This window comes from Trichechus manatus, unplaced genomic scaffold (assembly GCF_000243295.1).
Source record: "Trichechus manatus latirostris isolate Lorelei unplaced genomic scaffold, TriManLat1.0 scaffold00333, whole genome shotgun sequence".
NCBI lineage: Eukaryota > Metazoa > Chordata > Mammalia > Sirenia > Trichechidae > Trichechus > Trichechus manatus.
Window position 1 is genome coordinate 165,428 of NW_004444269.1, and position 14,804 is coordinate 180,231.

The 14,804-nt window shown below is 50.8% G+C and overlaps 1 protein-coding gene across 2 annotated transcripts in view; it reads right to left on the reverse strand.

Moving 5' to 3' along the window:
- Nucleotides 1-13,274, reverse strand: part of KIRREL1 (kirre like nephrin family adhesion molecule 1) — a 114,073-nt gene extending 100,799 nt beyond the window's left edge. The window contains exon 1 of one of the 2 annotated variants that reach the window (XM_004390830.2): nt 13,164-13,274. In XM_004390830.2, the coding sequence (XP_004390887.1) occupies nt 13,164-13,215 (52 nt within the window). In that variant the 5' untranslated portion in view covers nt 13,216-13,274. The remainder of the gene's footprint in view (nt 1-13,163) is intronic. The other variant, XM_004390831.1, reaches the window with a different exon arrangement.
- Nucleotides 13,275-14,804: the final 1,530 nt, after the last annotated feature.

The window sequence follows — 14,804 nt, forward strand, 5'->3', positions numbered from 1 at the left end:
CATAAAAATTAAAAATCAAGTAGAAACCACTGGCTTAGGCATAGAGAAGTTTCCACTAACATATCTACTGGTTGCTTTTCGAGTTTCCAGCTGGCAGCTGTTGGCATGGATAGACTTGGGGGTTGGCCCTGACAGGGAATACAACAGAGAGTCCCTGTTGGAGCAGGAGAAAAGTGGGGTGCAGAACTCAAATTCTAGTAAAAAGACCAGACTTAATGGTCTGACTGAGACTGGAGGAACCGCAGAAAGCATGGCCCCCGGATTCTCTGTCAACCCAAAACGGAAACCTTTCCCGAAGCCAACTCTTCAGTCAAAGATTAGACTGGACTGTGGGACATAAAATGATACTTGTGAAGAGTGTGCTTCTTAGCTCAAGTATACCTGAGACTAAATGGGTGGCTCCTGTCCGGAGGCAAGATGAGAAGGCAGAGAGGGTCAGGAGCTGGTTGAATGGACATGTGAAATCAGGGGTGGAAAGGAGGAGTGTGCTGTCACAGTACAGGGAGAGCAACTAGGGTCATATAACAATGTATGTATAAATTTTTGTATGACAGACTAACTTGAATTGTAAACTCACTTAAAGTACAAAAATAAAATACAAAATATAAATAAAAAAAGACTTGGGGGTTGGGAGTAGGGGTGGCTAGAAGTATATGAGGTGGCAGAAAAGGGGGAGGTGGGTCAGTCTTGGGGCTGAAGACAGGCATGCGGGCAAGCATTGCACCCTCTCCTGTCCCACAACCTGCTTCCTGAAAACAAACATATCAATGATGCAGAATCAATGATCCGGGCTCTGTTATACAACTAAACTGTCTGAGAAGTGAATTCAATTACATGAATTCTATTTTCTCTTGATTTCCATTAGAATGTTGAAGATCTATTACCCTAAAGGAAAGCATCCCCTAACACCTCAAAGTGTGGTCCTAGGACCAACCTGCAGCATCAGCACCCATCTGACGTCACCTGGCTGGGAGCTCCTTAGAAATGCAGAATCTCTGCCCTGACCTTAGATCTTCTGAATCTCAATCTGCACTTAACAACATCCCCAGGCGTTTCATGAGTGTGCCAAAAGTTTGAGAGGCATTATTCTAACATGTTGAGTGGGTTGAAATCTTCTGGAGAGACAGGGGTTAAAATGATGATCAAGCTTACTGTGCGCTGTATTGGAAAAGCCAAGTTTTCCCAGGACTTTAGAGGTAAGTGGGTGCTATCATTTTGCTTTACAGGTGAACAGACTAAGGCTCACAAAGGTTAAGAGGCCACTCTATCTTCAGAGCCAGGACACAGAGTTCATTCTAAACCTAGCTATTTGCATCACACTATGCTGCCTCTCCTAAAGCTCCCGTGGATTACTTACACCATTGGTCACTTCCCTTGGCACAGTTAACAGAGACTTATCTGTACATGGGTCCCTGAGTGGCACAAATGGTTTGCTCTCCTCTACTAACTGAACTTACCCAGTGGCACCACGGAAGAAAACCCTGGCAATCTGCTTTTGTAACGATGATAGCCAACACAACCCTATGGAGCTCAGTTCTACTCTGTAACACACAGGGTCACCGTGAGTCAGAACCGACTCATTGGCAGTGGGTTTGGCCTGTGTTTTCTTCATCACTCCTTCATCTGAGCCTCGTTCCTCAGATCTGCCTTGCACTTGAACTGTAAAAAGCATGCACTGTGCAATAATAATAACAACTATGATTTACTGAGCATCTATTATATTCCAGATGATGTTCCTTAATACAGGTTCTTTCATTCAATCCTCACAACAATCCCAAGGGGGAGATATAATTTTATAGATGAGAAAGCTGAGGCTCCAATTAAGTGACCTGGGCATGATCACCCCCTCCGGAAAGGGGCTGACTCTCCCAGGCCCCCTGGGAGGGGGTCCCAGGGCACTCTAGGGGTTACCCAATTCTAGGGACAAGGTTATGTTGAAAGAGGCTAGTCTTATGACATGGCCCTGGGATGAAACAACATGCGCAAACAAAATCCCTTAGGTGCGGGCTTTAGAGGCTCCCCTCTCAATTTTCTGCATAAGTGGAAAGCAGCAGTGGTGAAGATAATCCAGAAGTCATTTCAGCTTGGCTTTGCAATGCATTAGGTTTTTTTTTTTTTTTTTTTTTTTTGCAAACTCAGATTTTCCTTTCCAATTATATTTAGCTCAAACTGACATTAAAATGAGTTTGCATTCTCGCTTCATCCATTGCCTGGTGAGGGGAGACTTCCCAGATGTGTGCTGGGTGATAGGCCCGTCAGTCTAGGATCAGACATCATCCACAAAATTGCTGACCCAGGGGTGGATTCTGGAGCGGTGACAGCACAGGTGGCAGGAGCCAGCCCCGCGTATGTACGTAGGAGAGATGGGCAAAGCGATGAATGTGGGAGCCACTCTGGTGGCCCAATGGTTAAGAGCTATGGCTGCTAACCAAAAGGTTGGCAGTTCAAATCCAGTAGCTGCTCCTTGGAAACCCTATGGGGCAGTTTACTCCCTAGTCCTATAGGCTCGCTAGGAGTTGGAATAGACTCGACAGTAACGGGTATGGGATTTCTCCCCAGTCCACTCCACAGTGAGGTCAAGCTGGTAGATTTCCGGGGGAAAGGGAGATGAGGGAAACTGAGGCATAGAGCAGCAAGTCAATTGCTCAGGGTTGGGGACAAAAACCCAGGAATCTTACTGTTCAGATTGGAAGTTCTGGATGCCTTGCTGTTGTTGGGTGCTGTGGAGTCGAGTCCGACTCATAGCGACCCCATGTGAAAGAGCAGAACTGCCCCATACAGTTTCCTAGGCTGTAATCTTTACAGAAACAGATCACCAGGGTCGCTCTGAGTTGGCATCCACTTGACCACAGTGGGTTGGTTTGGTTTTTCTCCTGAAGAGCTGCTGGGCGGGTTCAAACCACAACCTTTCCGTTAGCAGCCAGGCGCCACCAGGACTCCTTTCTGGATGATGAGGGATTTAAAAGGAAGAAAATCCCAATTTCTCTCATACGCTTCAACCCTGCCAGCATGCCTATCCCTGGGTTTTTGCTCCTTTGAAAATGCCTTCTCCCTCTCCCTTTCTCTCTCTCTCTCTGCCCTGTCTGCCCATCTCAGCTCCTTTCCTTTTAATAACCTCCCAGTTAAGTGAATCGAATGGGAAGAAGCAATTAAAAGCACCTCGTGGCTTGACAATGCTGGGTAATGGAGTGAGCAGGGCCCCAGGCTGTTCCTGGGAGAATTCAGGAAGGAGGCAAAAAAAAAAAAAAAAAAAATCCTCAGCTAAGCTGATTACAAGGACAAAGTTAATTTAGAAATCAGCTCCACTGGGTGGGAGTGAGGGGCAGCGAGGGGGAAACTGGACACAAGAGGTTGGGAGATTTGGGGAGAGTGTGCTTTAAATAAACGGCCTTTCTTCCTGGAAATTATAATCCTTGGGAGGGACCTAGGCTTACTCCTTCGGATTCCTGGGCTCTTTCCATCCGGAGCAGGGGGCACAATCAGGGATTGTCCAGAGCCTGGATATCACGAACAGGGCTGCATTCCAGAGGCTTCAGCCGCAGCCCCTGCAGCCCCTGCAGCCCCCCTGCACGCCTCACATCTGTGGACGTCCCCTCCCCCTCCCCACCTCCCTCCCCCACTGCCCCCACGCCCCGGACACTTAGACTTCGGCATTTTTCACATACCTCTCTCTCCAAACCTTTATCTTATTGTATTGTCAATATGTGTTTATACATCCATCTCCCTCACCGGACTGAGAGGGCCTCAAGGACAGGGGCTAAATCACACTTACCTTTTTATCCCTGGTGCCCAGTCAAGGGCCAGGCACAGCACAGGCACTTAAATTTTAACGCTTGCTCAGTTGAACACAGCTCTCACCCCATGGCAGGAAGCCTCTAGGTGGAAAGTTTTCCTTGCCAAGGCTTTAGCAATCTCTAGGCTCAGCCTCCAAATGCATATACATCTAAGGCCACTGACCAGCCTGTGGAAATACCCCAGAACAACCTTAGTTGTTGTTGGATGCCATGGAGTCTATTTCTACTCGCAGCCACCCCATGTGACAGGGTAGAACTGCCCCCACGGAGTTTTCTAGGCTGTAATCTTTATGGGAGCAGATTACCAGGTCGTTGTCCTGCAGAGCTGCTGGGTAGGTTCGAACTGCCAACCTTACAGGTTAGCAGCTGAGTGCTTAATTGTTGCGCCAACAGGACTCCTTAGTATGACTTTAAAAGGAATAAATCCACATTGACGCTCAATGGAGCCAGATGGTTCCCCATGACTCTGGGCCCAGGAGACGCAGCCTAGGCTTCCTCGGAGGGGAGCAATGACAAAGCATCCCACAAGGCTCCTGGCCCTCCTCTTGGTTCTCAGCACTGAATTCTGCCTCCAGGCTTCTTTATCTTACACCTCAGGATTCTCAGAGGAAAAGCTTTCCTCACCCTTTCAAAGCCTCCCAACTCAGGTCACAGATCTGAGACTACCCAGGGCTGAACTGATATTTCTCTAAGGTTTTCTATTCATTTCTGCCTAGTCAAGCCCCAGTTATCTATTTCACCTATTTAAAATAAAATAAAATAATTAAGAGGTTACAAGTCTCCTCAGCAGCTCCAGCAAATGAGGAGTTTAAGAGAAGAGGAGGGTTTGGTGAGGAAGGAGGAAGATCATACCTGTTTTCCACATAAGTCTTTGTCCGCTTAAAAAACAAATCCCACTTTCGACAGTTCAGTCTTTGACCTGACTTTTCAAGGCCTTCCCTGGTCTGGTCCTGGTCTACTGTGCTGAGGACATCATCCACCGCTCCCCAACCCAAATACTCAGCTCCAACCAGCCTCAATGTCCCTCGCACATCCCGGCCCTGGCTGGGGAAGTTCGGCCCATCTGGTGATGCTCTACCTCTTCCTGTCATATCCACATCCTGTCCATCCTTAGGCCCACTTCCTCCACGGGCCTTTCCTGGACACTTCAGCCCACAGCACATTCCCCTCTTCTGAACTCTCCAGCTCTGACAGGGGACCCTGCTGGCGGGGGCACTTTTGGGAGGGAGGGACCAGATGCTGACCGTTTTTTTTTTTTTTAATCCCTCCTCATGCCTAGCAATATGTTTTGCAAATAGTCATGTACGTTTGCCAATTTTTAAAAATCTAATTCTCCCCATTTGATGCAAGAGGAACCTGAGGCCTACTGAGGTTAAGTGATTTGCCCCAAAATCATGAAGTGAGACTTTAAAGGGCAGGGATTGTATTTTATTTATTTCGTGTCACACCGGTGTCTAGCACAGTGCCTGGCACATATGAAGCACACAATACATTTCTGTTGAATGAATGAACCGAGTCCTTACTCTTTCCACGCATCTCCCAGTGAGGATATACTCTTCATTCCCCAGGGGAAGAAGAAGCATCAAATGACCCAGCCCTGAAGAAGACTCTAAGATTCCTAACCCAGCCAGAGGTGGGACAGCCTCCTTGGACAACCCAGCCAGGCTCTGAGTACCACCTCCAAGGAGGCTTGGGTTCCTGCTGTCCCTTCCCTGCCTTAAAACAAGGGCCCACTGCCTCCTGGGAGGTTCTCCCATCACCTTCTCCAGAGCCAGGCCCCCAGAGGAATGAAGCAGCAGCATTATCTCCTGCGAAACTCACAGAATTTGCTCGGGAGTGCTAGAGATTCCACCTCTGGATTTAAGACTCTTAATCCTGAGGAAGTTGGCTGGCTGCAAGGCCCATTTATTTCAATATGATCCCAATTTTGTCAAATGGGCTCAAGGAGGGCAGAAAGGGATGAGGCTCCAGCCCCTGGAGACAACAGAAGTTAATAAGAGTTGCTGAAGAAATTAAAGTTTGAGGGAGGGAGAAGCTGAGCGCTTGGTGAGGAGGCTGATGGAGGGGAAAGGGGTGGGATGAAAGGTAGAAAGAAAAATGCCATCTTTGGCCATGTCTGGGAGCGAGAGCAGTTTTCATCCTGGGTGCTCAAAGAACTTAATCAGGTCTCATTGTCTGTGAATCAGGGGCAGGAAGGTGTAAGAGGCAAGGAATTGGGAATACAGGATGGAGAGAGACCAGGGTCGCAGAATGGGGACCCCACGGGTTCTGACTTTGTTAACCTTGTAGTGTGTGCATCTATCAGGAGGATGCACAGCATGCAGGACAGGACAAACAGCGTGCCTTCCAGGACTGAGGACGGCTGCTACAGTAGAGGAAAAACGATACACACAAACGTGTCACTGCTGCATACCAGTGCCCCGGTGGATGGATGGACTGGGGAGAGGTATCTGTCCCTACGTGTATGCGGGTGAGAAGTGAGTGCATACGCAAGTGCCTGTAAGGGCGTGTGAACGTATGTGCATGCACGCGGCACTAATGCCAAAGACGTGGAGGTGACGGTCAGAGAGAGTTTCATTCTGGGAATCGTCCCGTCCTCCACATCCCAACTTCCTTGCTTCAATTCTAGTGCTGGCTCTGTCACTTACTAGCTGTATAATCTTGGGCAAGTCGCTTAACTTCTGTGGGTCTCTCTTTGCCCGTCTGTAAAATGGACATAATAACACCTACATTAACCAACTGTTGTCAGTATCCAGTTATTAACATATGTAAAACACAGAGGAGGCCATCTGCTCTGAGAAAGCCCATTCTCTGAACTCTTGACCCCTGAGCGGCCTCTCCCTGGCTTCGCATTTTAGGATTAAGAGCTGAGCTGACCTAGCACCCCACATCTTCTTCTTTTCAGGTCAAAGCCCCCTCCAGGAGATTGCCAGGTAAACTTGCCCGGAGTCCCTGGGAAGAAATTAGGCAGGAGCCGGTAAGGTAGGTCAGGAAGGGGTACAGCTTTCTCGTCTCTGGAGGCATGGAGAGGAATTTCCAGAGCCTCAGCTGTAAACAGCTACCAGAAATTGAAGAGGTTAGGGAATTTGTTCCCTCTCCCCTCCCTTCTGTCCAGCCTCCACTCCTTAGCAAGTCTTTTAATCTCTCTAGGTCTTCATTGGAAACCCTGGTGGCATAGTGCTTAAGTGCTAACCAAAAGGTCGAGAGTTCGAATCCACCAGGTACTCCTTGGAAACTAGGGGCAGTTCTACTCTGTCCTATAGGGTCGCTGTGAGTCAGAATCGACTCGACGGCAATGTGGTGGGTTTTAGGTCTTCGTTTCCTTATCTATTACATAAAGAAATAATAACCACCCTGCCTACATCATAGGATGATCACCTATCTCTATCACATGTGGTGATACATGTGGACAAGTTGCTAAAGCTGGAAAGCACTAAACAAATGCAAGGTTAAAAGACCCCAAGGGTGGGAGGCAAGATGGTTGGGGCATTGAAAAGCTTCTTCTGACAAGAGACAGGATGTGAACTCCCACCTTCACCAAATAAAACCTGTATCCTGACATCAAAGTTTTGCCTCATGGATGGTCATCAAAGCAAGGCAAGGGGATGGATGTGGGCTCGGGCTCCAGAGAGGCGCCAGGAGGAGCCCATGTGCGACTGTGGGGACCAGGAGAAAGAAGACCCAGGCTTGCCTCATCTCTCTTCCACAGCTCCTAACTCTCAGGGAGACACAGGAACATGGCTCCACAGTTGAGGGCCAGGCACAGTGTTGCTCTGTAGTGAGATAAAAGAGCGTTTGAATCTAGGATCTAACACTGGACATATGGCCTTGAGCAAGTTACTTCAACTCTCAGTTTTGGTTTCCTCATCTATAAAATGGGGATTACATTAACTTCACTTGGCTGTTAAAAGGAATAATGAATATAAAATACACAGTAGGAATTCGATAAAAGGTAACTTCAATGCTTTGGTATGGAAGCCAACTTCCTATGATCACTTCTCACCCACTGAGGCCAGGCAGGTGTCTGGGGTACAGTCTGCGAAGCCTAGAGGCTGGGATGGTGGACAGAGCCCCTCAGGGGGCTGGTTGGAACAAGTTATTCTAGACCCCAGCCTCTTGTCTGCCAGGTACCGGGCTGGTTTGGAAGCTGAAGGGAGTACATTTGGGAGACCCCCTGTCCTGGGATATTCCCCAGACCCCCACTCAGCACTCCACACCTTGCCCCTGTATCACTCTAGCCTTTCCAGGAGTCAGCCTAGCATGGTACAGAGGTAATTCACAAATTTGTGGTTCATAGACCCATAAAGCTGTGTTTAATATGAGGAACCAACACGAGATTGTGAGCCTTTTTATTAACCAAGTAAAGTCCTTTAAAAAGCAAACAGTCACTTACCAGCTAGGACAGAAAATCAGAATAAAGGATTGTTTAACATTTTTGAGTGAATTTATCTTTATGAGAAGCCCTGGTGGAGCAGTGGTTAAGAGCTCAGCTGCTAACCAAAATGTCGGCAGTTCAAATCCACCAGCCACTCCTTGGAAACCCTGTGAGGCAGTTCTGCTCTGATCTACAGGGTCGCTATGAGCTGGAATCAACTTGACAGCAATGGGTTTGGTTTGGGTTTTTTTTTTTTTATCTTTATGAGAAACTGACTCCCTTTTCCCCCTTGCCCTTATTCAGCCATGGACCAATAAAAACCCTGTCCCAGCCAGCCCAGTATCGATTCCAGTCAGCACGTGGGATCTCTGGCAAAGGGGAAGAACACAGGCTTTGGGATCATCTGGTTACTACACCTACCAACAAGATATGTAACTGGTCTAAGCCTCAGTTTCTCATCCACGAAATGGGGATAATAACAGCGTAGATCCCAGGGGCCTGTCGTACAGACTAAATTAGATAATGCATATAAAGTAGTTAGCACCAGCGCTCAATAAATGATCCATATTATTTCCATATTCTGAAATGCTGCCACCTTGGGGTAGTGTCCCTTCTCATTTCACACAAGAGCTCTGGTTGCTCCTCACTCAAATACCAAACTCTTCCACTCGGCTCTCTCCTCAAGTCCCTTCCCAGACCTTTTCTGAGAAATTCCCTCAACAAGGGAGAGGCTGGTCAGTTCTGCCTTCTAGGTCTACCACAACCACAAATGAGTTTGCCACCATCTCCAGGAGAGATACAAAGAGGTGGGGCCGATGCCCAAGACCAAGAATCTGGGCAGCTGGGGCAGAAAACAATAAAAGGATCAAACAGAGGAGCTGGAAACCAGGGGCAGACAAATCCGCTGCCTATCCACTTACGTCCAGCCACCAAGCCCGAACAGCAAGCGTTTATGAGCGCTTTTCTCAATGCCAGACACTGTTCCATGCATTTTGCATCTATTAATACATTCAATTGTCATGGCAACCCTATGAGTGTCATTGCTGTCCTCACTTTACACACGAGGAAACTGAGGCCAGAGAAGGTGTACAATATGTTCAAGCTTCCGAGACTACCAAGTAGCAGAAACAGGGTTTAACCAGGGAGCTGGAGGAGTTTGTGCTTTAACTGGAATTTAATACTGTCTCCCTCCAACACTGTATCACTTCATCAAAGCAATCAGTTGATCGGATGTTTAAGGGGCACTTACCCTCTGTGTGTCAGTTTGTTGTACTTTGGTGGTCTGTGTGTTGCTGTGATGCTGGAAGCTACGCTACCTGTATTTCAAACACCAGCAGGGTTACTCCTGGTGGACAGATTTCAGTGGAGCTTTCAGACTATGACTAGGAAGAAAAGTCTGGTGATCTACTTCCAAAAATTAGCCAATGGAAACCCTATGGATCACAACAGAATGCTTTCGGGAATAGTGCTGGACGAAAAGTCCCCTAGGTTGGAAGAGACTCCAAATACACAATGACAGCAACAATGGACTGGAACATATTAAGATCATAAAGATGGCGCAGACTAGGCAATATTTCCTCCTGTTATACATGGGGTCATCATGAGTTGGAACCGCCTCAATGGCAACTAATAACAACCACGGTGTGCATAACACTATGCCAGAGACTGTCAGATAAAAGAGAAAGTAAGACTTGGTCCCAGGGAATATAAAGAGGTTCTGGAGGAGCTTCCATCAGAGCACGCAGTTCTCATGTCAAGCGGCTAAGAGCAGGGGACCAGAGGCTGGGCTTCCTCACCTCTACCCCACCAGAGAACCGAAGGCAGAGCCTGGACAAAGAACCACCAGCTACTACCACAGAACTAGCAGGAGGTGAGGAGCCTAGATGCCTCCTCGTCCTCCTGACCTGAGTTCTCTGGGCTCCAGGGCTGTGGCTAGAGGTAACACCAGGCACTGAATACTTGGTTCATAGCTTCCCTTTGGGCCTCAATGAGTAGAAGACAGAAGCTAGACTCCAATCAAGGTCAAGGAGAGGGGCCTCATATCCTGACTTCTGTCATGTCTCCTCTGGCCTCTCCCCGAACCTCAAGGCCCTGCTCTGGGCTGGGCTGGGCAGGTGGAAGCGGGACCTGTGGCGTGTATGTGTCTGTGTGTAGCACAGAAAGGGGACAGCCGATCCCCAACTCTTCTTCCAGTCTTGCTGTTCTCTGCCAGGTTGTAGCTGCATTCAGGGAGTTAAATACTGGGATTTTAGGAGACCCTCAGGGCCTCTACCCTTCATCCCTCACCCCACTCAAAAGCAGTGGCAGGGATGCTGGGGCGGGGATGGAGGGGATCTGGGGGCCAGAGGGACAGATTTTCCTCCTGTTCCCCTCCATCCCCCTCTGGAGGCGGCTCCCGCCCTGGCAGCCCTGTCATTCCACATTGCTCTGATTAGCTATAATCTTTCTTTTTCAATTTCTCCTCCCTGAGACTGGGGAACGAGAAAATCTCCCAGAAAATGACTAAATATTTCAATTTTCGGCGCAATCAGTCTGAGGAGCCGGTGCATGATGGAAACGGGGGGAAGGATAATGGTTTTCATTTAGATAAGATACAGAAAATTATTTAGTGAAAAATGAAGATTGATGAAGCCCATTGAAATTCTTTAAAACGTGATTTTTATTTTCCGGGCCTAGGCTGAATCTCCCCTTCCCCTCCTCTCTGCTCCCCTCAATTCTATGGCCTTCTCTTCCCACCATCTCCCTTCCCCATTCACCCACCACCATCCCTCAGCTCCCCCCAACCCACCCATTTCCACTCCTCCCACCCAAGTCCCTGACCTAGCACTCCTTCTTTCTAAGGATGGAGGCTGAGGAGAAGGGTCCCGCCACCACCCACACCATGACTGACCCAGGCCCCCACTCCCGCGCTCCCTGATGCCTCCCCAGCCCCTCAGTCAGCTTCCCAGAACCACTTGATAGTGATTTTCTCACCTCTCCAGTCTATTCTCCCCCTTTCTTTCCTGTGCACCCCCTCCCCCACCCCAGATACTTTGGCACACTTTCCTCAGGTCTTGTTCTCACCCCTGTTGGAGACAGATAGGTGGGAGCCCACAGTCCCCTCCCCGCCCCCCCCCCAAAAGGGAGCAAGGCACACAAAACACACTTCTCCTTCTGCCCTGATTCAGTCCACATCCACACGTCTCTCTCCGGTTTGCTAACTGCAGCTTTTGTTCCTTGAAGCTCATTCGTATCCAGGTTGCTGACATGTGAGGGCTGCAGAAACGGGGCAAGACAGAAGCTTGCCCCCAACACATACCAAGACTGACCCAGCTGCCCCTCCCCTGCCACCTCGGGGCCGCCCCCTGCTCCCCTTCTATAGCAGCCTGGCTGAACAAAGTCAGAACTTAAGTCATCTTCCCAACTTTCTGCCAAGTGGCTGGCCTGGCCTGCCAACCCCAGGGCCAGGCCTCCTCCTTCTGCCAGCACTATCTCCCACTTTCGGTGGCTCACACCATAGATGCATGCCCTTCCCATATATCAAGGGGGGGTGCCCTATGGGGAAAGGTGGATCAAGACCTCCCCCCACCAACTCAGTCCAGCTTCACCTTCTGAGCTGGGGAGGGGCCAGGAAGGACAGGAGGGGTCCCCTGGAACATCCCACCCCCAAACAGGTACCCACAAGCCCAGGAAGGGACATGAGAGCAGGGCAAGGCTTGAGACTCTCCTGTCCAAGCTGACTTCCCGCTCTCCAGAGCCCCCCATCCCCAAAAGACCACCTCCTCCATTTTGTAGTCTGCACATCTCCATAGGTATCTGCCTATAAGAATGTCTGCTCAAGTTTCTTTGTTTGCTGGAGGGTTGGTATCTGTAGGAGCGTTTCTGTGTACAAGAGTGTCTGTGTCCTTGTAAATGTCTGCATGCATACATGTCCTGTGTATATGAGTTGTGATGTGTTTGGGTGTGTGTGTGTGAGTGTGTGTGATGTGGGGGAGGACTGAGTGTCTTTCCTCAGATGTGTCAGTGTCTTTGTGTATATGTGTCTGTCTCAGTGTGGGTGATGTTTGTGGGTATGTCTGTGTTTCCAACGGTGAGTGGTCTGTCTCGATGCCTGTGACTGTTTTATGGTGTTCGTGTGTCAGCTCCATTTTGGGGAGGGAGAGTGGGGAGAGCTCAGTGGGATTAAATCTTCCTTAGGTCCAGGCCCTGGAGGCAAGGACTCACCCCTACAGACCCGGACCTGGCTGGAGCCTGGGCGGTGGGTTCCTCAGGCCCTGCCCTCCCCCCAGCCAGCCCTGCCTCAGGATACACTAACATCCTCGTATCTCTCAACAATCTTCCTCACCTCCTAGCCTCTCCCCTGCCAGTTCCAAACAAGCCCTCCACATCAACACTTTCCTGACCTCATGTGGGGTGTTAACCGCCCCCCTTCAGGTACCCCCTCCATAATTCAAGCCCGTCTGAAGCTGTCTTTAGAACTCCACTCCCCACCCAGAGCCTCCGCGGGCCAGGGTTCCGCTCCGACTCGGGGGTGGTGGGGATTCCCTAGGAACATCCCCGAGAGCCTTGCTCCCCAGATTTCCGCCCCACCCCCACCCCCCCAGCTGAAATCTCACTCTCTTCCCAGGCTTCCTCTTAGCCAGGACCCGGGCGTCCGGCCTCCCGGCCTCAGAGAGGGGACAGGCAGGGCTGCCCGAGGCTCGGGAAAGGACTTTGAGCGTTCGGTACCCTCTTCGACTCCCACCCCCGGCTCTCGCGGCCCCAATTCTCCCTTCTCCCGCGCAGCCAGAGAAAACAACTTGGGCGAATTAAGAGAAAACTCATTCTCCCCAGACGCCGTGACTCCGCGCCCCCTCCGCCAGGGCTCCGCGCCGGGACTGGGCTCCCGCCTCAAGGCGTCTCGCCCCCGAGGGATGACCGCGGGCGCCCTGCATCCCCGCGCTCCCGCATCGGGGGCGCCGTCCCCCGGCCCGGAGTGGCAGCAGGCGTCTGGGGGCGGGCGAGGGGGGGCTTACCTTGGGAGAAAGTATCGGAGAGAGTGAGGATCCAGACGAGGAGGCTCAGCATGCTGTCCGCCCGCTGTGCGCCCGCCGGCGGCTGGGGCCCGGAGTTGGAGAGCGAGCGAGAGCAGCCGGCTGGGGAGGAGGGGAGCCCGGAGCCCGCCCCCCGCCCGCCCCTGCACACACACACACACACACACACACACGCACACACACACACGCGCGCGCACAAACTCACTTCCCTTCCCTCCGATTCTCTCTTTCCTCCCAGTCCTTTTTCTCTTTTTCTCGTCCCGTTTCCCTCTGTCTCTCTCTCTCTCTCCTTTATTATCTCTCGTCTCAAGCTTTATCTCTCTGGCTCTCTTTCGATCTCTGTGCCTCTCTCCCTTTCTCTTCCCTTCTCTTCCTTCCCTCTATCCTTCCCTCCCTCCCTCCTCCTGACGTCTACTCTCCTCCGACGGCGCCTCCCTCCACAACCCCTCCCCCTGCTCCCCCAACGCGCGCACTAACACACGCGCACACACACACACACACACACACACACTCACGCACTCACAATCCTCGCTAGAACGGAGATAGAAGGACAGCAACGAGAGGAAGGAATTGAAGGCAAAGGGTGGCAAGCGCTGGCACTGGGACAGGGACGTCTGGACCCCCGCCCACTCGCACCCCCCTCCCGTACATATATTCCATCTTGGTCCGGGGCTACAGAACTAGGCAGTGGATTGGGCCTGTGGAGGGGAGGGGGGTGCTGAGGACCGAGCCTCTAGTCTAGAGGATGACTATGGTGGGAAGATTGTGTGAGTGTATGTGTGCGTTTGGGTGTGTGTCTTGTGTGTGTTTGGAGAGGGCAGGGGGTGGTTTAGGAAGCATAAATATCTCTTAAAAAAAAAAAAAAAAAAGACACAACTTCTACACCCGGAATCTAAACCCTGGCTTTCCCAAATTGGGATTTCTCAGTTGACTAATAAATTCGGGGGTGGGGGGGAGGGGGTAGGAGGAATACATTCCTCTCCCCACCTACAAAACCCAGAGCTGGAGAATCAGAGCTTCGTCATGGGCCTGCACTGGGGTCTCGCCCAGCGCACAGTGGGGCCAGCTAGTGTGGGGGTCCTTCGAGGGCCGGGAAGGGGTGCAGTTGATTTCTTCCTTTGTTCGTCTTGGGCATCCACCCACCCAGAAACCACCTCGACGGCCTGGAAGGGCCAAGGCTTCGCTGAAGAAAACCAGAGGAAAGGTTTGCCACGAGAGGATCTCCAAGCACGCAGGAGTTGGAGATCTTCTGGGGTCAAAGATGGAAGAAATGGAAAGGGAGGGAATTCCCGGAAAGGGTAACGAGGGCGTTCAGGAGGAGTCTCCTCTTTCTTAAGAGCCCAGTTTAGCAACCAGCTCCTTCACCAAACCCTCAAACCAGATGCTTGGTCTCGCAGGATCGCTCAGGGTGCCTGGACGTCTGAGGCCCTGGGATGAGTGGAGGAGACATAGCAGAGGAGTCACAGGAATTGCACAACTTTGCAGAACTACACTGGTCTAGAAAGGCTTCCACTTCTTTCCTCCCAGATTCTAGGTCTCCTGGGTCTCTAACACTCGCCGCCAAGATTTCTCGATTTCAGCCCCAAAGAGAACGGGGATGGCTCTCTGCTGCCCTCTGCTGAT